At 49.7% G+C, this 23203-nt stretch overlaps 1 protein-coding gene across 1 annotated transcript in view; it reads left to right on the top strand.

The window, feature by feature from the left end:
* Positions 1-23203, top strand: part of LOC311532820 (uncharacterized protein) — a 73765-nt gene that overhangs the window by 28252 nt on the left and 22310 nt on the right. Inside the window, exons 5-9 of the mRNA XM_084651669.1 lie at positions 4859-5009; positions 10639-10721; positions 16909-17064; positions 17239-17547; positions 20214-20371. Of these exons, the coding sequence (XP_084507795.1) occupies positions 4859-5009; positions 10639-10721; positions 16909-17064; positions 17239-17547; positions 20214-20371 (857 nt within the window). The remainder of the gene's footprint in view (positions 1-4858; positions 5010-10638; positions 10722-16908; positions 17065-17238; positions 17548-20213; positions 20372-23203) is intronic.

Below are 23203 nucleotides of genomic sequence, written 5' to 3'. Positions count from 1 at the left end.
CACTGCACACCCTCTGAGCAGGAAAGTGAATATGGAGGTCTTATGCTGTATTCTACATGGCGCAGATCAGTGATTCTCAACCTCTCCAAGACTAGATGTCTTTCTAAAAGATATACTCTTGCTCAGCTGCAATTTGAAGGGCTTGATGTAGGGAACACTGAATGAAGTTTTATGATAGATCCGTAATACATCTTAAATACTTTATGGCTTCCATTACCATCATATCTGAGCACTTCACAACACCTCTCTGAAGTAGGAATGGATTAGCCCCCTCCCCCCTCCCCTTTTTTTACATGTGGGAAACTGAGGCACAGAAAAACTAAGTGAGTTTCCCCAGGTCACACAGGAAGTCTGTGGCAGGACTGGGAATTGAACCCTGGCTGCCAGCTAGTGCTCTAACCATTGGACCATCCTTCCCATAGGTCAGATCTTTAAAATCAGTCTTTGGTCAGCAACCCAAAAACTGAGCACAAAACTTGCTCTGCAACCCAATATGTTTAAAATAAATAAATAAGAAAAATTGATCCAAGGCTAATGAAGTATCAGTGTAATTTAATTCAAGATGCATCTCTTCACGAATTCCTTTTTAAATTAAATTTAATAAAAATTAATAGTAAAAATTTAGTTTTATATTAAGTCAATCAATTATTTTAATGTAAGAAAGTAATCTAAAACTATATTTGGCTGAAATCACATTAAAAAGGGACCTATGTGAGTCCACTGTGAAATGTATTAGAGAAGGATTGCAGCTAAAAGTGCTAATTAATTCTCATTAATGTGAAATGTGAGCTTGCTTGCAGTACATCACTTTCTCTGTTCTTGGTGCAATGCACTATTCAGTGTGTTCTCAACCCGGTGCGTGGCCATTCCACAGCATAGAGGAGTCTGTTATAGTTCTCAGTTACTAGACTTTCTCTCAAATTGTAGAGTGTCATGACTCAATTCCTGCTCACAACCAGGACGGTGGTGGTCATGCTTCTGCAACAAGTGGCATTGGGTCATTCTCCAGATTTAAATTTGTTCCTGTAATTTTGTCTATAGGAATTTGGCGAACCTGAAGCCAAAAGCAGTGGTCAGACCTTCTGTCTCTGGCTCCAAACTTGCCACTGGCTTCTATCTCTCTTGCTGAGTTTATGCTCGATGCCTTTTTCCACACATTGGAGCATGTCCTCCTCACTCATGCAGTTGCTTTTAGATTCATAGACTTTAAGGTCAGAAGAGACCATTATGATCGTCTAGTCTGACCTCCTGCACAACGCAGGCCATGGAATCTCACCCACCAGCTCCTGTAACAAACCCCTAACTTATGTCTGAGCTGTTGAAGTCCTCAAATCGTGGTTTAAAGACTTTGAGGTGCAGAGAATCCTCCAGAAGCTATGGACGCTTCAACCCTGTTGGAGCTATTGAGGGACCCACTTCCAGGCTCTCCTGTGACTTGAGAAGTGCTCCTGCGCTCATAAAATGAACCATGTGCCGTGTATGCCAGACTTCTGGCTTGGTACACTGCAGTGTGTGAATACTCGGTGTACTTGTAAAGGGTAGAATGGCAGCCAAGACTCCTGGCTTCTCTCCCTGACATTGACTGAGGTCTCAGGCAAGTTATTTAACCTCGCTGCCTCACTTTCTCTGTTTCTTGATGTTTCCCACTTTTGAGTTACAAACCTTTTTAAACCATTAAGTTTGCTCTAAGCAGAATATTTTTCCTGAGGCTGATTTGTGGCTGACCAATCCCCTGGAGCATATAAGTTTAAATTGCTTTGGACCCCTAGTAAGCCTTGTGTTCACAAACCATTACAGTTCTTTGTAGCTTATTTTTAAAATGGCAGGCTGGGAAAGATGCTCCTGTGATGAAGGAGCTGGACAACGGGTATGTCTACACTGCAAAAAAAAATGTGTTTTTCACTCAGCTTAACTCAGGTTAAAATAGCAGTAAGGACACAGCAGCTCGGGTTAAAGCCCGTAGAGCAGCCTGGGGCTCAACATGAGCAGCTAATCCTGGTTAAACACCAAGTTGCCATCTCTTCACTGCTATTTTAACTCAAGTTCGCTAACCCAAGTTAAGGACACACCTCTTTTGCAGTGTAGACAGGCCCTGCCACTCTGGAGATCTGGGTTCAGTTCCTGACCCTGCCACAGACTCCCTGGGTGACATGGGCAAGTCAATTAGTCTTTCTTTGCTCAGTTCCCTATTTCTGTAAAATGGAGATCGTAATCCTTCCTTTGTCTATCTAGACTGTAACTGTTTGGGGCAGGAACAGTCTCTTCTCTATACAGCACTTACATAATGGGGTTCAGATCTCAGCTGGAGCCTCCAGGTGCTACTGCAGTACAAATCCTAAATCAGCACTGGGACAACTCTGTGGATCCTGGTATACTATTTTCATCCGTACTATATGTACGTGAGGACCTCCCTGGCATCTCTCTCTTTACCTTATTGCTCTGGGTAAGATTGTTCAGCAGGAGACGGTTTGTGCTATGGACTTCTGAAGGCCCCATAAAAGTACATCCCATTGTTACATGAAGCCGCGAGGATGACTCCAAGCACTGATGGCATTTTAAAAAAATAATTTAAGGGAAACAAATTGGAATGATTGCTGCAGCCCTGCAGAGTTATTGTATTGAAAGGCCAGGAGTTCACCTGCGAGCCGGTCGATTTATATATGTAATTGGTGCTGGCAAACTAAGTGTGGAAGGACTCCATGGGTTACTATGGGAAACCAAAAGGAGGTGAATTCTGGTTCATTGGGTTTGAGCAAAAGGATGTCTCGACATGTTTTGTTCTCTAGTGTGGGGAGGGCAGGGAGACGGAGTCTGTTTTCAAATTATTCACCCTGCATTTTTGAAACTCCACTCCCTCTGAGCTCAGCCCATGAGTCTTATTAAGACCCCTGGTCCCAGTGCCCTCGCCTTTGTCTGGAGCAGAGCTGATATGTGGCCTGTTGGCCGTACATGTCCCCCATGGGTCAGATTGAGGCAGCAGATGTGGGACTCCCTCCAGCTCCGAGCTGTCTGTACTAGTGGAGAGGGGGTCCCCGCAAGGGGTTCTCTAGCAGTTTGGTGCAGTGGGGGAAAGCAGCTAGCAGGTTTTCAGAAGGCAAACCCAAAAGAGAGAACAAAGGTAGATTCCCCATGCAAGAGTTCAGTGTGTGTGTGTGCTTGGCAGGCAACATCGGGACACAAAATGGCGGTAGGAAGGGGAATTTGGTCCTGTTTAAAGGTGCAGGACTCAGGAAACTTGGCTTAGCAGATCAAACTACACGCACCGTGGACACCTCTTCTGTCTTTCCGTGTAACGTCCCGCAGTGTGGCAGGAGCTCTGGAAAGGACGTCTGGATTGGCGCAGTGTGCCACATGCATATGGTGAGGGAAGGTCATGGTCGTTGGGTGAAATCCAGAACCATGTGCCAGACCAATGAAAACGTTTGGGTGAGGAGCATCTCCAAGAAAACACATGCTAAATCCATCGGCCGGTTGGAGACTTTGGGACAAGTAACAGCACTCCCTCCCGCTTAACGTGCACCATGCGCTGTGCTAGGATGGGTGGCTTCCATGGAGAGTCTCCAGTTCTTTCTTCCCTGTTCTGTTACTCGGAACCGAGACGTTTTTTTCCTTGCCTTCTCAGGTCCCTCCTCCCCCAAATCCCTCCCTCAGCGAGGGTTAGAAACTCTCTCCTTGATGTGTCTGGAATTGTTTGGCACCTCACTACAGGAACCAACTTCAAGAGGAAGCCTTCACTCTCTACCCCGGGGGAAAAAGAGGGCAAAGAATCCCTGAAAATAAATCTCTGCGTCCCCTCTCCTCCCTTCTATCAGCCTCCAGTGAGATGACAGTGGGAAGTGCAGGAGGTGGCCTGCTTTCGTTGGCAGTAAGATGAAGTTTTCTGGGCTTAAAGGGCCAGGCAGTTTTGTGGCTTGCTGCCGTTTTCATACTGGGTATGAGCCAAAAGCCTGGATCCAGATCCCCCATCCCGAGCTCTCAGGAGTTCCTACTCCCATATGGGAACTTCACGGCCCCAAGCATCACCCGGGGCAGCGTTACTTGGCGGTTGAAACACATCAGAGGGCTGAATGAAACAGGCAGGTGGGTCACAGTCCCAGATCCCATCGGAAATGCTTTGACAGCCTGACACCCACCGCCGTGAGTGGCTCTGACTGACTGACTGGCCTTCACAGCCTCAGCCAAGAGGCCGGGATTGTTTGGCGCTTGGAGGCTCAACTCTCTCGCCTGGACAGGTGTCCCTCCAGCTCCAGGGCATGTGTGTAAAGTAGAGGGTGTGGGTGACGCTTGTGTCCAGGGACAGAACAGATGCCTGCCAGGAGTGGGTGGGTGAGATTCTGTGGCCCGCATTGTGCAGGAGATCAGACTAGGCAATCATAATGGTCCCTTCTGACCTTAATGTCTATGAATCAGTCCAGCCTGGTGAGATTGCACTAAAATAATGCTGTCTGGGTGGTCAGCACTAGAAATAGGCCAGGAAATAGCATTGCATAGTGGAGCTGAGGGCATTTCAGCATCCGGTGTGGCTATTCAGGGCATGGGGCTGTTACTCTGTAAACTATTCTAGCATGTGTCTAGGTGGGGAGAGGGCCAGGGGAAATACAAGTATGGAATGGACTTTTGGCTTCGACTCTATTCCTGGCTGCCAGGGGGACTTTGGAGACGGGGGTGTGAGGCTGAGGTGGGCTGCAGAGAGGGCCCTATACTGGAGAGGTGAGATAGAGGTGGGACTGCAACTACGTGGGCTGGCAGTGCTTTGGAAACGTCCCAGCAGAGGGGATCAAACAGCCGCTGGGGGGGGGGGGGAATTTGCACCAACCCTGAGTGTTGCTTTTTTTTTTTTTTCCCCCTCCCCGTTCAGAACCAGCACGAAGATGTCAAGAAACAGCTGCTTGACCTGCAGCTACAGCAGAACAGCTTGAAACTAGAGCATCGCAAGACGGTGGAGACCCACAGCCAGAAATACGCCCAGCTGCAGCGGGAGAAGGAGAGTGAAGTCACGGGCTTGCAGGGTGAGCGCGGCGGGGAGCTGGGCCACTGGGAGCAGAAGGCGCGACGGATGGCGTGGGTGTGGGAGAGGGTGCCCTTCTGCCTGTGAGCTCCTGCTCGTTCCCTTCCGCAAACGCCAGAAGGATCCTGAACAGAGTACAGGCTAGTTGGGCATGCGTGTATGAGAGAGGCAGGGGAGGGAGGCTGGGTCAGTAGAGACAGAAAGCTGTTTAATGGTCTGTATTGAGTGAGTTTGGGTCTCAGTCTGGTTCCCAGGGTCCATAGCGTGCACCATCCCCATTGGCAGTCTGAGCCAAGAGGCCAAGGCCTGAAGAGTTCAGGCTCCATGAACTGCCTCTCACCGCAGGAGGTTCGGGATGCATCCTGTTGGCATGGGTCCGTGGGGAAGCTTGCCTTGCTGCCAGCCATGCAGAAACTGTCCTGTGGGTAAACAGAAGCCGTTGGCCCCAGGGTTCTCACCCGCAGAGCTGGGCGAAGAACGGAGTTTCTGGCTCGCTGGCAGTTTCCAAAATGTGTTTTGGGTCGAACACGACGTGTCATGCGACCCGAAGCAAAAGGCTTGATCTCGATTTTTTGAGTGGGTTTTACGCCTTTTTAAAACAAATGAAAGTTGAAGTCTCAAACCCGAAAAGGAGTTCTGACTTTCTTAATTTGGGGTGGGTTTTGGTTTTTTGTTTGTTTTACACGAACCATTTGGTGAAACGGATACAGAATCACAAAATGTTTCGGCGTCGCCACATCTGCATTTTTCACAGGGGCGGGAGGGAAGTTTTGGCTGAACCATGTCGCCCAGCATCAATCATGAGCACTGACTAAGCTTCAGGCGAATCGTAGGGAAGCCCAGTTAAGGGTCTTCTGAGTAGAATTCTGCCCAAGGGTGGCCCCACTAGTCTAAGTGGTGAGTGTTTTAAGTTCAGCACAAGTTGCATGGAAGGCACATGGCCTCTGTGGCAGTGAAGTTTTCAAACTGCCTGGAACGGGCAGGACAGTACTGAAATTCCACACCTCCCTCTTTGGGTCTAGGTATTGCTACCACACCCCTCACCATGGTATCTGGGCCCTTGTTCTGGTACCCAGAGTCCTCATGGTGCTGCATGATGAGTCACTGACACAGCGGAAGGGAACGGCTTGCTCTGGAGGATCCTAAGGGTTGTCCAAATCCAAAATCGAAGGCTCTGAAGTGCTATTGTGCTAGCCAGTGGGTTGCCCACGTGGCATGAGCTTCTGCTGGAGCAGAAGGATAGAAACACGCTGGGGCGGGTCTAGCTGGGATTCTCCATGCCTGTGTCCCACAGTACACCTGTGTGTACCTACTTTCTCTGAGTACCGTCTGCGTATCAACATCTGAATTCTCGCCTCACTGTTCTCCTCTGAGGAGCTGAAGGCTGAGCCCCTACGTTCTTTCTCTCCCGACTCCAGTTTCCCATCTCTTGCTTCGCAATTGGCGGTTTGATGAACTGCATGTGCTGAGTTTGGTTCTGGGATGTTGTACACAGTATAACGCTCATGTCCTTCAGAAGGGGTGCTGCTCAGCACGTGTGTAAAGAACACTTCAAAAAGCCAGCTAGATGGAGCCTTTGCCCTGTGGCTTATGGCACAGGGCCAAGGGATCAGGCTATTTTAATCTTGCTAAGTCATTGTCATCATCTTTCTTGCCACTTCCCTGTTTGGGGTTGCCGACTTTTATAGAGTTTTTCCAAAACTCATGATTGTACACCTGGCTGTCTTGCAAATTGGTCTCTGTAAGGTCTGCTGATATCTGGTCCCTGTACCAAGCTTTTGGCCTCTGCCTTGGTCATCTTCCATCCATGTTTATTGCAGGGGCTGGCCTATCGCTATGAGTCTCAGATCTCTGCTGGACATGTCCATTCCAATGTAGCCTTATCTCCCTCAACTTGTCTTCAGTTGGGGCAATCCAATCTTAGGCCCCTTATAATTTCATTTCATTTTCTGTCACATTTGACCATCTCAACACCTTCTTCTCTGTGATGGAGAGCATTCAGATTTATTTTCGTGTGGCTGGCCAAGTCTTTTTGTTCCGTACATTAGGATAGGTTGAATTATAGTTTTATGTTCTCTTCCTTTTAACTTTACTGGCATCTTTTTGTCACATGTGGGTCAGCTCCCACCATTTGCACGAAGCAGCTTCTGCGCGATGCTGGGGGGCACCATTGTCCGCAACCACTGATCCTAGGTATTCTTTCACTCTCTAAGCCGTCTGCCTGTGATTTCTTTTTATGGTGTGTCGTCCTCCTTCAGCTTTCATCACCTCAGTCTTACCAGCGTTCACTCAACTTTCACCCTGTTGCCACTGTTCAGAGTTGGTTTGCCGGGTCTCCATACATATCACAAAGTCACCAGCGAACCGTTTATTCCAAGGTGGCTCCCTTCGGATATTCTCATTTATCATGTCCAAGACAAGTGCAAAAAAGTGGATCCGCAGTGCAGGCCAACATTTACTGGAAACTCTCTGCTGCAGCCCCCTTTGATTTTGACTGTGGCAGTTACTCCATTGTCTATATCACGGACAAAAAGGACGTATCCTTCTGGCACACCTCTCCATCACAAACTCCACCAAACTAATTCTCTTGGTACACAGAGGTGCTCGGATACTCGGTCTCGTAAATTCTAGAACCTACCTATATACTCATTCATTAGCCCGTTCATTTATAAGCCGACCCCCCAAGGTGGATAGGTAAAAATAGTAAAAACTGTATGACCCTTTCATAAGCCGACCCTATATTTCAGGGGTTGGAAAACTTTGGCTCCCAGCCCATCAGGGTAAGCCGCTGGCAGGTCGGGAGGTTTTGTTTACCTGGAGTGTTCGCAGGCACGGAGCCCCTCAGCATGCCACTTCCCACAGCTCCCATTGGCTGGGAACAGCGAACTGAGGGGCTCCATACCTGCAGACGCTCCAGGAAAACAAAATGACAATGTATTAGATATTCAATTCAATGATTTCATAGAATTTAAAATCATCACATTTTGGTGTAGGCCTGTTTATAAGCCGACCCCTGCTCTTTGATGTGTCCCTTTTTTACCAAAAATATTTGGCTTATGAACGAGTATATACGGTACATTTTGGAGTAAATTTAACCCTCCCTTTTTTAATTCGCGGTAAGCATACATAAAACTCTTCTAATGGCAGAAATTGCTGCAGGGAATGCTGATACCTCTAATTCCTGCAGAGCATGTCTATTTAGTTCAATTTTTATTGAGATCGTGAAATTTTCGAGGTTCATTTCTAGCCCCTGGATTGGGTCTGAGAGAGTGAAAGCTGCTGATGGGTTTTTTTTTTTTACTAATATTTGAGTAATGCTGCTAGGGCGGAAAAATAAACCCTACGTGCAAGCTAAACAGATTACCCGAATATTTGATTCCATCTCTCTCTTGGAAACACACAGCGAAAAACAGCGAGGAAAATGATTTTTATCAAAGCAAAGGGGGAATAAAGCTCAGAAAAACCACTTAGGGGCAGGAAAAAATCTATTCAAGGAGTCTGACTTCAGCCTGAGATAATGGACATTCAGTGCCCATCTTCCCGGCTGCTCGTTCACTTGGTACGATACCATTCCTGCATTATTAACTCTAAGCTGGCTGGTAAATCTTTCTTTTGTGGGAAGGTGGTGGCTGAAACCCCGGTCAATGAAAGAGCATAAGTGATCCCTCTGTCATTGAAAATAAAGGAGGCATCAGAGCAGCTGGAAACCAGGTGGTTCTTACCAGGTTCTTACCAGGTGTTGTGTCGAGAATTACCCACTCTTGGGCCAGGGAGGTGGTTAGAACGGGTGTTTGCCAGCAAGGCAGCTGGGTTGTGTTCTCGGCTCTTGCTCATTTGTGTCACTGGTCACTTTACTGCTTTGTGTCTCTGCCTCCCAGCTGGTAGCATGGAGATACTACCCACTTTTGTAGAGTACTTTGTGATCCTTGGATCACTGTATACTGATTCTTCAAAGACCTCTGAGGCTTGTAAATAGTGCTGAACGAGCTGGGGTCTGCTTCTCTCCCATGCCCCCACGCGCACCCCCATTTTATGTTCCCTGCTGTTTTTTTCCACTCCCTTGTTATAGGACTTTATGTGTAGTAACACCAGGTCTCCCCCTTACAGGCCCTTGCTCTAATCCATGCGGTTTGGATTTCTCCCGTCATGGGGAGCTACCCCTCTGCTTTCTGCAGATTTGACCAGGTTTGAACTTGCACTAGAGAAAAGCTCTAAAGACAAAAGGTGACATCTTGGCCCCGCTGGGTATGTCCACGCTGCAATAAACCACTCAGGGCTGGCCCGTGTCAGCTGACTTGGGCACAGGCTGCAGGGCTAGAAAAACCGCTGGACCCAGGCTATGAGACCCTCCCCCCCTCGGGAGTGACATGCACAGTGAATAGAGACACCATTGTAATTAGGTTTCAGAGTAGCAGCCGTGTTAGTCTGTATCCTCCAAAAGAAAAGGAGGACTTGTGGCACCTTGGAGACTAACCAATTTATTAGAGCATAAGCTTTCGAGGGCTACAGCCCACTTCATCGGATGCATAGAATGGAACATATAGTAAGAAGATATACATACATACAGAGAAGGTGGAAGTTGCCATACAAACTGTAAGAGGCTAATTAGTTAAGATGAGCTATTATCAGCAGGAGAAAAAAACATTTGTAGTGATAATCAAGGTGGCCCATTTAGACAGTTGACCAGAAGGTGTGAGGATACCTAACATAGGGAAATAGAGTCAATATGTGTAATGACCCAGCCACTCCCAGTGGCTGTATGAGGAGTGAAAATACCACACACTCGCTTGCCATGAGGTCCCTCCGATCTATTTGCAGGCTAAAATACACACCAGTGCAGGTTTGAGATTCTAGTGGTGTTTTAATACAGCCTCAGGCAGAGCCCAAAATAAGGCCGGCACAGTCTGTCTCTTCCCTTGGGGATACAGAGTCCTTTCTTGTATTCAGTGCAATGCGGTATGTGGGAATTGGTGTGTAGCCTTTCATGCTCTCGTGAGGATACGAAGAGTTTGCAAGCAGTACAACCCTGATGCTTCAGGGCATAAGCCAGCCGCTGAACAGGTTAGGAAGTAACTTTCCCAATGGCCGGGTTAACCTAAAACTGCCTTCTCCAGGCTTTCTTGCACCATCCTTTGAAGCCACTGGTTGTCTGAGAGAGAGGAGACGGGAGGCTGTGCTGGCTTGGCCCCCTGGTCTGATGCGCTCTGCAGTTGCTGTATGTGGTTGGGGGTTGACCATACTCTGTCACAGATGCCCTGCCTGAAGCGCCCCCCTTCCAGAGTAGGGGCTCTGGCATGACTACCTGCCTGCCAGTAAGCGGCAGGAGAACAGCTGAGCTGCAAGTGAAGGAAAACCTCTTATTCTGACCAGCAAAGGGCATAAAAATGATGACAGCCCCTGACCACCCCCGGCTGCCATCTGGTGTCTAGGTCCCTCTCTAGAGCAGGGAGTTACTTGGGTTGACGGGGGGGCTGGTGGCTTGTATCTGAGAGGATGCTCTAGCCATGCCACCTGCTCTTCCTCATGCTTTGAGAGCCCCGGCGTTTCCTCGTGAGTGAACGGGATGCGAGCGAGGAGCCGTGCGTAGCCGAACCGTTGTGTTCACCTGTGTTCTCTCCCTCCTCTTACAGATACCGTCTTCAAACTCCGAGAGGAGAGCAAGCTTCTCCGGCAGGCCCACCAGGATGTCCACTCTCAGCTGCTTGATGCTCAGGTAATAGATGCTGTTAACAAGGTAGCCAGAACGCAATGGCCTGATCCTGAAGTCAGGTGAATGGTGTTTATAACCGGCTTAGAGCAAACACGCCAACTGGATAAGGCTTCCCAGTTGCAGAGGGACTAATGGCAAGAGGCCTTGTGCTTGTAAAGCCGGTTTGGTCTAGTGACTCAGTGCACCTAGACCTTAAATCGGAGACTGGGCTTTGCTGCCGGCTGAGATGAGATGAGGAATCTCCTGACCTTAAGGTTTCCCAGGGCTTTCCACTGTTGTTGGTTTGTGCCCTGGCCTCTTGACCAGCACTAGTGACTTTCTAAAGTGTTGTGCTTGCAGAGTGCTTTGAGAAGGTGCTGGGGGGGGCTGAGCAGTGGTCTCATTTGAAGTGTGTGATACTAGGAAGGGAGGGGATTTATTTAGGGGCGGTCACAGGAGGTCTGGATGAAGCTGAACACAGGGAAATGTGAGCAGAGCATCCCAAGAATGAAAAATATCCCCCCGGGGAATAAACTCTGAACTGAAGTGACGGGAGCATCATCCTTGGAGTGCTTTAATTAGCCAGAGCCCTAGGGAATACTGAAGGGAACAGCTCTCCACTGGCTGGGGCATGGCCGGCTCTCCCAGGTGGGGCTTGTCTGTGGAGTCAGTGGTGTACACTGAGTTGCACCATAGACTTTCCTGACTCTGGCTCTCCCATCCCAGTGGGATACCTGAATGGAGAGGACCGACTGGATTTCATGTATAGACTGGGAGGCCATCTGAAAACGAGGGGTGAGGACTCCCTAGCATCTTCCGGAGGTCGTTTGTTTTTAAACAGCAGAAAGAAACCCACCTTCTTTGCTCCCAGTGCCTAAGAGCTGGACGGAAATCTGCCACAACCCAGGCCCTTCGTATGTTCAGTATTTGTTTAAGCTTTGTTCGGGAGACGATTCTTGAAGGTATCTTCCATTCCATTTCCGATGCCCTACCTTTTGGGTTCAGCCTAGGAGGGGCTGCAGCACATCCTCCAGCTCCGAGGCTTTTAATAGAGCCCCCGGCCTTTCAAAGGGAACTGCTGCTCCATTACTACCTTGATGGATCATTCATTGGGGAAGCCTCTTGCCAGCTGAATTTTCTTTTTGTCTCTTCTTCTGAGGAGGGGAAGACAATATCCAGCCCCAGTGTCCAGATCAGCTCTGCCCTCCCTCCTCCCACCCCAGCTCGGTTCTATGGCAATGAGACATGCAGCCTTCTGGCTGTAAGTGGGCTGTTCAGTGCAACTGGAAGCTGTTACCCTTTGATGCTCTGTGTGCAGTGACTTGATGGTCTCAGCTGAGGGGTCTGCGTTACAAGACCCATGCTGCAACTGACTCTCCTCGGTGCCCTGCTCAGCAGTCTCAGCACAAAGATGAGGGTTGAGGCAGGTCTGGAGGGAGGTGTTGGGGAACATTGCTCTGATCCTGTTCATGTTGTGTCCACTTTGTTCGCTAAGGGAAGCCTTCAGCCTCCAGGGCTGCCCCTCAGTGCTCTTCACCAGCACTGAAATCACTTGGAACGGCTGTTTGTTTTTTCTCTCTCTGCTCTAGCACAAAAGTCTGTTACACAATTCACAGATTAGGCAAGGGAAGCAGCTGGTGTGGTTTTAATTCAGACCATCCAAAAGTGTCTGGCAAGTCCCCCAAGGATCTACTTACCTCTAGCACTCAGCTCTCTGTATTATGGAGCCTGGAGTCCTCCATGATCTGCTTTTTTCAGTCTGAATCCTTTGGAAAGAGCTTCGCAGCCTGTGTTCCTGCAGGGGCTTTGTGGGGTTGGTTGTATGGACATTTTCCCCTGACATGTTTTAATTCTGCTTATCCCAAACTGACCCAACCCCAATATCATCTCAGAGATCAAAGGTTACACTGATCTGGGACTTGTTCTGTTAGGCCCAGAATGAGTCCCAAGACTATCATGCTACTAGAACGGGAATCAAAACCCTTGGCTTTGGGGAGGAAGAGATTCAGGAACATCTGCTTGTAAGGGGATGAACAAAAACCCTGAGCTGGGGAGAAATCTGGATCTGAGCTTTGGGGCTGAGGCCCACTGCTATGCTAGACTAAGAGACCAGTATGGTCCTGGCAAGGTTTTGGGTCCCCTAGTATTAGGGACAACTGTTCTGCACTCTTAAAAGGTGGTTGCAGGGTGTGAGACCACTGACCGTGAGATCACGCCATTCTGATTAGCAGCTTGCTTCCTCCCCAGCCACTGGAGTTCCAACATATCTTTGCTAAAATCCTCTGAGCCCCTGTTCTCAAATGGTCTGAAGAATCCACTGCTAATCCTAGCTCTTGATGCAAGCAGCTCTTCGGAGATTTGTGTTTTCATTAGGTGTTTGCGTGAAGCATATCACGATGGGGAGCCTGGATCCCTAACTGAGGTCCATAGACACAACCATCGTGCAAACAACAAATGACAAATATAGGCGACTGCTGAACGTCTCTGGCTGCAAAGATGTTGGCTGCAAAGGTGCTTTGGTTGGTGGAGCAGGACAGATGCTTTCAGGACCCGTAAACCTCTCCGAGCACTGGGCTGGGCCCAGCCCTTGAAGTCACAATGATCCCTGCTGCATGACTGAGACAGTAGTAAGCATTAACCAACCTCTCTGTGGGTTAATTCCTCCCGCAATAACCAGCGTGTGTCATTAAACCCAGATCTCAGGAACGTTTCCATCCCGAGTGGTGTTCGGTCACCTTCTGCCGACGGCTATCCAATTAACTGCAGAGAGAAATAGTGCAGGGCAGTCCTGCCTGGTTGAGACGGAGACTCGCTTGGGAATACAAATAGGCACTCGCAAACGGTAGAAAATGGTTCTCCGGCTGCTTCGTGCGCTGATGCTTTTGCAGAGGGGGAGGCCTTGGAAGGGTTCCTAAGAGCGACACCAACAACATGTCCTTGTTCAGCTGTAAAAGCTGCCGAACGGGGGTTGAGTTTTTGAGGCAGGGGCAGAGAGGGAGGCCTGAAGCGCAAGGAGCATGTAACGCATGCAGGTTTCCTGGAGAGGCGCTTGCGATCAACACGGCCCCTGAATCCCAGCACATTGCAGGAGTCCCACTGCTCCAAGGCAGGGCTGGGAGCCACGGGGCCCCCATTACGGGCAGGCACTGCGTTTCCAGTGGGGCACTGTGCAAACCGGACAAAGCTGGGACTTTGCAGATTACCGAGGAACAGGAGAGACCGAGGGGGAGATCAGTGTCTTTCTGAGGCCCTCGAAATGAGCCAGACCCTCCAGCTGCTTTGTCAATATATTTTCTGAAGTCATGTCACCGGCTGGATTAACGTGTTCTGTTGCTAATTAACAGCCTGCTGTCACACTCTCCTGGGCTGTGCGCTAAGCTCAGAAGCGGGGAGCTGGCTGTGGCCGGATGCGGCTGACAGCCAATCCTTCCCCTGAGCCAGGCGCCGGGGGTCTTCCCTTATCTTTCCTTATCTTATCTTCTTCCCCTTATCTGCAACATTATTTTTGTTTCCTGGCCTGCTCTGCTCTGGATGGCTCCAGGGAGTGCCAACATCACGAAGGGTTCATCACTTCAGGTTAGTTCCCTGAATCCAGCGCCGGTTGTTGGCTCAAGTCCAGGTCTCTGGATCTGAACGCAGTCGCTTTGTGACAGCTGTTTGCTGGCCCATGTGACATTTAATTGGATGGTTGGGGGGGTAGCTGAGTAAATTTCCCCATGGGCAGGTGCCCAAACGACCACCAACGTACTCGGAGACTAGCCTGATGGTTGAACTGCCTTTCCCCTCCTCCTCATGGCTGAGGCAGGTTGGTGGGACGGCTCGCACAGGCCCGGTCCCTGATGTGCCCAATAAATAAAGGACCTCAGTCAATCCAGCTCCCTCCACTGGGGCCTACTTCTGTCCCTCACTGTTTCACAAATTCTGGACAGCATCCGCTCATTCCTTCAGGGAGTGGTGGGCGTTGTCCAGCGTCTTCTGCCTGGTGTCTCCAGCTCGTGCCCTTGTATTGACCCTCACTCCTATGCCTGTTGTTGTTCTGAGAAATCAGCTGGATCCTGGTGCTGGTGCCCCTCCCTCAGTTTGGGGGCGGGGCTTTAGTTTTGGGTGGGCCTAGGCCCTCCCGCCCGAGATTTAAATAGGCCAGCATCCTTAACCAGCACCAAAGCCAGCAGGTGATGCAAGCGGCTCCAGACATGCGCCCCTGCCCTACCTGACAGCACCCTTCCTGCAGACTGAAATGCAGCTCAGCTTTGCATCGTTTTGGCCTCTTTACCAAAACTCTCAGAAATAGCCTCAAATGTGGATTTAGTGATGTGGGCACCTGTCCTCTACAAAGCAGATTGAGACCGAGCCAGCTTGTATCGGCCATTGAACAGCTGGTGAAGGGTGGCAGGTTTTCGGGGTCAAAACCCGAAGCGCTACCGGTGAGAGGCTCCATGTCGGTTACCAGACACCCTTGTAGCTAAAATATTCTGGTCTGGCTCACTAAGTGCTGAGAGCATTTGCACCTTGGCAGCGAATGCAGGATCAAGGGTGAATAATTCTTTAGCTAAGCACCTCTCAAATGCTCTTTTGTGGATTCTGTGCTGGGGATATTATAGCAAAGCAGTTGGGAAAATGAAGCGTATTTTGTGTGTGTGTGTATCTCTCACACACAAACCCTTTCTCTCTGACATTTAAAAAAACATGTTAAAAGATTATTATGGGTACAAACTGAAGTACTCGGAAATTAGGAAATGCCAGAACTAAGGCTGCTTGTGTTACCTTATTTCACTCCCTTGTGCTGTGTCCTGTGGAAAGAAGAGTTTGTGATTACACAGTAAAAGACTATCATAATCATGCACAAGAGGGTTGAATTTAGGTTGCCATCGACTTCACTGGGGCCAGGATTTCGCTCTTGGTAGCTAAGCAAGCAGATTCCTGCATCAACCAGCAATTCTTGTAATCAGTGCGGTGCTGATTTGCACCAATCTTGCCTTCCTGCTGCAGATGACAGGTGAGTGTTCATGCAAAGGGAATTTACAGAGCATGCTCATTATCCAAGGACTGCAAAGCACTTGGCACGCCTTAGTAAATTGACAGGAGCATTGACTAGCTGGTGTTCTGATCGTACAGATGGGCGAAGTGAAGCACAGAGGGGCGAAATGACTCTCGCCCAAGGCCTTGCAGAGTGAATCAGTCTGTGCCGGGTTTGCTAGAATGAAATCTCTCTGGTTTGTTCTAATCTAGCTAATCTCCTACCAGCTGGGCTGATCCTCTGTGTCCCACAACCCACTCCCTACCTCCTTTCCCGTGCTGCCTTGTCTGTTCTTAAACCACCACTGCCACCCCTGAGGTCAAAGCAAAATATGATCACAAAGGAGAGACTTGAAATCAACAACCTCTGCTCAAGGAAGTTTCCTCCCAAACTTTCCTCTCTGCTTGGAAGACTTATCGCCCAACTCCGGTTTGGCAATCAGATGAAAAGAATTCCCCTCCCCTCCTCCCACACAGACTTCCCTATGAATAAAACGGAGAGGCGTGCCAAGCCCCTCCTGAAAGGCTTTTTCAAGCCCTTTCGCTTTCTAGGGTGGGGAGGGAGGAAATGAGCTGATAAGCCGCAGCAAAGAGAAAAGTGTTACATTTGCCTTGGAGTCCAGGGGAATCCATTTTCATTGAAGTAAATTGAATTGTCAAGTAGAATTAAGCCAATTATTGTCAATCCCTCTGAGATGAACTCATCCACTGAGAAATGGCTCCATGGAAAAGAGCCTTGACCCGAACGTACATGTGACCCAGAATGAAAGGGACCAGAAAACCAGAGGTGTAAGTGCAGAAGGAATCCATTCTGCAACATAGGCTGTGAATAGCACTGTTTGAAAAGTCGGTTTCATGGGTCAGCATTTCCGCTGTAAAAAACGGATGGTAAAAGCTGGACGCCATCAGGCTTGCTGGGGTAGGGAAAAACTGAGTCTGAAATGCGGGACATCCGTGCAGTCGGGACAGATGGGAGAATGACTGTGGCGGAGACTAGCTCTTCTTGGGGGCTTGCTGCAGTCAGTGATGGGGTGGTGCTGGACAATAGATGTGAATTCTCTTCAGCTCCTTCTTGCACACGAACGCCCCACCGCAGTCTAGAGGAGAGCAGGACTCTGTAGTGATGACTTTTCCCAGCGGGGAAATATTAACCCTTTGTCACCTGAGTGTTTATTTGCCCTTCTCATTGCCCCAGACCCAGATGGAGGAGTTCAGGCAGCTCAAGGAAGCTCTGCAGAAGATGCCAAGTTTCAAGGAAGTGGGACCTGTGAAGGGGCAACAGCAGCTCCAGGCATTGAAGGAACAGCCCCCGGTGCTGGGCAGCAACCATTTACAGTTCTCTAGGCAGAAGGTACTGTACCCTGGCATTGGGCCTTGCTGGGTTCCAACCTGGGCATGTGAAGTCTCCTGGGGAGAGGAATGCTGCTTGATGGGGTGGCTGAGTACCTGGGGCTAATTCTTCTCCCTTCCTGCTCTCCGTAATTAACACAGCCTTGCAAAATTCTTCCTTCTCTCCTCCTTCCAGGTGTTTGCAGCCAACGGGGCCAAAATGCCGCTGAGCCCCGTGGATCAGGAGAAGCCCCCTGGAGGGAGCCTGATGAGACCACAGATCTCTGGGGTCAGGAGCCAGGGAGAGGGAACTTTGCCCCAAGGCCAGACCTCGCGTAATAATGATGGCCCCAGGCCCCAGGGCAATGTGCTGTTCGCCCATCCCGCCCCACTGCAGGAAGCCAACCCACCACCAGCAGCCCTGCCTGCCTGGCCACAGGGGCACGGGGACAGCCCTGTGATCCGATTCACACGGACAGTGAACAGTGTGCAGAATGGGAACTCGGTAAGTGGAGCGCAGTCAGCTGTGTAATCCAGGCCGGGACCTAGGGAGAGCCTGTGACACTAGACAGCACAGGCTGGGAGCTAGGGAGTGAGCGAGAACCACAGGGTCTGTTTGGGTCCAGCAGCCTCATTTTAAATTTGGAAGTGAAACCAGCCCCCTGTCCTGGGAAATAGACATCGTTCAGCACAAAAATGAGTCAATTCCTGCAGTCTGTAATGAAGCAGTGGGGCCCGCAGCCACACACACGTTATGCACGGTGCATACCCTTGGCAGGGGACATGGCTGCCCAGAGGGTGGGTCCAAAAGGGCAGTTTGCCCCAGGCTCCCATTTGAGGGGGCCCCCAAACCGAGTGGCATTGTGACCCATTGTGCAGTGCCTCAGCGCCACTCGGGTTTGGCTCTGAAGCTCCTCCATCAAGACGGAGTTGCCAGGTCAAATTTTGGTGAGTGGTTCTGCGATCTCGCGTGCTGGGTCATGACGACCAGAATGGGGAGTCAGGCCCTGCCACCACTGCCGGGTGAGTGCGCCCCAGGTGAAAAATTTCAGGGGGTGCGTGTGCCGTGAAGTATGGCAAACTTTGAATTCTGAGCAGCTTTGCACTGGAATCTGACCGTTTCCCTAAATATTAATGTGCACCCCCCATTTTCCAGTCCCCAGAGTGCTGTGGTACGGTTTAATGGGCTACTCTGCAGCAACTGCTGCCCCTAGATTCATTGTGAACAAGCAGGGTGTTTTTATTTCTGTTGATCGTGAGAGATGACTTTTTTCCTCCCCTGGAGTCTGACCGCTTTTGGTTTCCAGCTTTGGTTTCCATTTGCAGATTTCTTCCCTCTCTCGCTCAGTCTTCAGGAAACCATCCTTTGCGCGGTGTTTGCGTTTCCTCTTCCCTGGGTGCTCTCCTCCAGGGGGAGAGTGCTGACTGCAGCCTGCGGGGCAGCCAAGCAGGACTTAATGAAGTGGTCGGACTGTTTCTGCTTCTCATTTTCCCTGTTCTCGCTAGACTCTGAGTCACTCCCTTTGCAAACTGCTGGTCAGTAGTTCAGAGAAGGGCTGGAGCTTGCAGTCCTATGGCAGCGGGGATTCCTGCTCCTGGGAGGATGCTCGCTCTGCAAATAGGTCGCCGTGGGTGTCTTCATCTAACCTCATCCTGTCTACCCTTCTTCGCTGTCTAGCTACAGCCCAGAGGTGGACCTAGGGCTTCAGCCACATACTAGGAGGATCCTGTCCACTTGCTCCAATGGGCTTTGGATGAGGCCCATAAAATCCATGGGGATCAGCTACAGGCTGGTTCTTCTGCTGTGCAGTCAGTGGAACGGACTCCACCATCAGCCAATGGACAGGGAATTAGTGGGTGACCAGCCAAGTCCTCTCCTTCTCCTTTTCATTCATCTAGCTCTGGAGGGCACTGCTCATCCATATTTATCCTAGTTATTCATGGCCTTTTCTATTGCCCTCTTCACCATGGCATCGAAGCACTTTGTGGCCATCATGAATTTATCTGCCCAACACCCCCCTTCACTGTCCCATACACCCCCGTCCCCCCCCCGCCCAATGAGGTGGGGGAATATGATCATCCCCATATTGCAGCTGTTTTAGAGAGATTAAGAACCTTCTTTCCCGAGGTGCTGAGCACCCACAGCTCCCATTGACTCCCACCAGTTAGCGACTCTCCTGGTACCGCACAGCAAGTCTGCGGCAGAGCCAGGAACCCACATCTCAGGGTCCCACGGTGATGGGCAGGTAGAGCTAAAAATGCTGCCTTAGCCAGGTGTAGGGACCCGCAAAGTGAAGCTGGGCATTGGTGTATGCGGGAAGACTGGAGACGGGGGCGGGGGACACATTCTAGAGTGCAGGTGGGGGAAAGAGGCACCAGAAATCTTGGCTGTTGGCCGTGTTGGTCCCTGATCAGTCAGTGCCTATTTCTCTCTCTGTGCATCACTGCAGGCATCTTTTATGCAGCCTCTGGTTGGGGACCCCCAAACTATATTTATGTTTCAAACCACATGTGGATGTGGATTTTCACGGCTGGCCTGGTCCAGAAACACTCTTGGTCTCAGCCTTGAGTAAGGACATCCTGTATGTACTCAGGAGGATGGTCCAGTGACTAGGGCTCTGGCCTGGGACTCAGAAGAATGGGTTCAACTCCCTACTCTGCCATAGACTTCCTGTGTGACCTTGAACAAGTCACTTGACGCCCCAGTTCCTCATCTGTAAAATGGAGTTGTTAATAGCACCGGCCTGTCTCACAGAGATGTTGTGAAGATGAGTAAGTGTTAATTACATCCTGACAAACCAAACCACAGTATAATAACACTAATCGCAGTGTAGTTACATAGTAATTACTGTACCCTTGTTTTAAGGTGTGACCATAGGATTGCCCTTTTGTCCCATGGGCATTGGCCTGCTGAGGACAGGGCAAGTACATTTCACATAGCCCGCCCAACAGAAAGGTAATTTTCTTAACTCTCTGGGACATGAATTACTTTCCTTTTCTCAGAAAATGGTAGCATGGCTGGCAGGGAATGCATCTCCCCTGCAGAGCAATTCCTGTCCCAATGTTCCCTGATGAAGGATGTGATCCAAAACCAGGAACCTTCCAAACACAAGGCGGCAGTGCGGGTCCAAGAGGCCAGGTAGATTGTACAGATCTTTGTCCTCTCTGCAGGATCACAAGGTGGTGGTGAGCATTCAGGGGAAAACCAGTGAGGAAAACCATGCTCCCAGACGGGTGGTGCCCCATCTGAAACACCCATCTACGTTGGAGAAGGAGGCGGCTCCAGCCAACCATCCCTTGGCAGGGAACAAACAGGCGCAGATGCAAAGGTTTGTACTGCAGGTCTCTCCTCTTACTCTCAGAGTTTAGGGGGAAGAATGCTAAAGAAAGTCATCAAGACTGGCCCATTGAACTCTTCCCCTTGCTGGGGTGTTCAGTGTTATCTTCCATATAAAGAGCTGCAAATGAAGACTCCAGGTCCTAGCATGCTCTGCTCTTTCTTGATTTGCCCATGAAACATCCGTCTTGCTTCAAGCTGCAGGCCACTCGTGTCAAGATGCAGCGCTGCATGCTAGGACGCATGGCCTGGTGGGTTCCATTTCCATGTGAAAGGGGAGGGCAACAGGGTGCCATGTTGCGGAGCTCTCCACGGGCTGCATTTAGCCAGCAGGGTGGGCTTTGTCTACCAGTCCTGTAGGTGTTGTGCAGTAAGGAGAGACTGAGGAGCTTCTGTTGAGCAGGGTGCAGGGCATGGATTGAGTCTTAGCTGGAAGAAATGGCAGAGCAGAATTTTGAGTTGACTTCTGCCAGCCTCTCTGTGGTGGGGAACTTAAAAATAAAAATGGTGTTGTTTAGCAAGCTGAAGAAATACAGCAAAGTGGAAGCCAGACATCTTCGGCAGCAGGGCTGTTAAGGGATCCCATCAGCTTCTCTAATTAAGAGGCGTTAAGCTGTGTATTAAAGCTGAGGTTCACTCATGTTTTCCACTAATTAATTAGTAATCCATCAAGCTCTGTGGGAACAATCAAAGCAAGATCTGAAGGCTTGTCATCTTCAAGGTTATATGGTAATCAAGAAGTAGCAGGCAACTGGCCCCAATTGAGATGCTGACTTCTCCTGGCTTTGCATCTGGGTTTGAGGTGAAGGTTCTATCCTCTTCTCATTTGTGGATTTTCTTCCATCTTGTGGATGGAGCTGTTGCTTGGGTCCATGTCTCCATCATACCAGCAGGGGAAGCTTCTTTGAAGAGCCTTACATGACTGTAAAGTGGACATCTAGACCTTGTCTACATATAAACGTTGCACTGATTTAAAATGTTTGTTAAATCTCTTGAGTTAAATTCTGGCGCATTCTCCTGAGTAGATGCACTTGAATTTAGGTGAGGCCTTTGTATGGAAATTTCCGAGCCTCTTGAGGGGCTGTAGTTTTTATTAGACAAATGCAGAAGGCCTCTTTGTACATAGCAACCTCCATCACTCAGCCTTCATTCCCAGGTATAGGGGAGAGGAGACGAATGCTCTCTGGGTAATTTACAAATAAAGGTGGATTCAGAAGTAGGTGGATACCGTTACACTCAGATCATGAAATGGATACTTATTGTTTGTATTGCGCTCACGCTTACGAGTCCCAGTCATAGACCGGGACCTGTTGTGCCAGGCGCTGTACAAATACAGAACAAAAATACTGTCCCTGCCCCCAAAGAGCTGACCATCTAAGTGAAGGTCTCTGCTGACCAGTTAGCAGAATGAGCATTCTGCGTGTGAAAACACTTTCTGATACTGCAGTTCTTCCAAGTTTGGCTCTGATCCAAAAAGAGCATCTTTCTCAGCTCATCAGCTCCCTACATATCTCCAGGTTACATCTACTTACTTTACTGAAACAAACAAGATGTGGTTCCTGTTAGATCTGCAGCTGCAGTCAAGCTGCGGGAGAGACCGCTTCTGAATTGTCAACTGAGTTCTGATGGGGATAGTAACAGTTTGTTTCCTCCCTCTTGTTCTTGTTCACTTAGGTTGCCAGCTCCTCAGGGGAGGCACTGCCTCTTCTTATGTATCTGTAAAGCATGTAGCCCAGTAGGGCCCGGGTCTCAGTCTGGTCCTCTACGTTCCACTGAGACAGCAAGCGTACTAATAACCTGGATTTAAGAAGCAAACTGGCTTTAAGAAAATATACTAGACGGAAGGGGTTCTGTTGTGACGGGGCTCCAGAGCCATGAAAGTCAGTGGAGGTGGGTGTCACTAAAGGCACCAGCGCTGTATGTGGTTGCATATAACACTTCCCTCTGTAAGTCCGAGCACGCAAGCGTTGAGCTGTTCGGCACATGGAGAAGGAGGCCACAGCATGGCACGGACCCAGCATTCTCCCTGAATGGATCTAAGGTCAAGAAGTCGTCAGAGCAGCTAGGGACTGTCCTATTACCTGGATAGTGCGTGAGGGGGTGGGGGAACATCAAAGTGACATTCTCTTGGAGATGTCCGTGCCAAAAATAACACGCAGCCTGCCAGAGGCAAAGAAGCCATTTGTCCAACGCGAGGAATTATTGCAGGGGTGGATTAGATCAGCAGATTCCAGAGGGGCCCTTGATAGTTGATTTACATTTTGATTGTTTCTGTGGTGGGTGATCCAGGATGATATTCTGGCTGCAATTTCCTTTCTAAAAGCTTGCGCAGTGGCGGTGTGCTGGCTTTAAATGCAGCAGCTGAGCCTGGTGGGAACAGGCAGAAGGGAGCTGGTTTTGGCGAGCTGAAACCACTTCCACACAAGGGTTCAGGGAGGACAGACAAGTTCTACAACAAGCCAGGAACCAAATCCTAGAGTGGCTCCAGTTGGCTAGGCACCAAGAATTCTGGGATACGCCCAGAAATCCTTGCGCCAGGCACAGGTAGCTGCAGCCCCAGTGTGGACACAGGTCTACAGAGTATAGGGCATGTATGGCATAGCAATGTGGATTCTCGGAGGCGGGTTTAGCTAACGTGCTCACATGTGCATGAGCCAGGACCCAGGGCAAACCTGCAAAGTAGACATATGAGTTGAATGCACCAGTCCCACTAATTTTAATGGCAACTGGGTGTCCAAATCTCTCAGGCAGATTTGAAAATCTCAGCTGGTGTGTGCATCTGAATTGGGGATCTCAGGCTGTATAAAGGAGGAATCTGATCGTG

Source organism: Lepidochelys olivacea, assembly GCF_965140295.1.
Source record: "Lepidochelys olivacea isolate rLepOli2 genome assembly, chromosome: 18".
NCBI lineage: Eukaryota > Metazoa > Chordata > Testudines > Cheloniidae > Lepidochelys > Lepidochelys olivacea.
The sequence above is the reverse complement of the archived record's forward strand: the minus strand, read 5'-3'. Positions and strand labels throughout refer to the sequence as shown.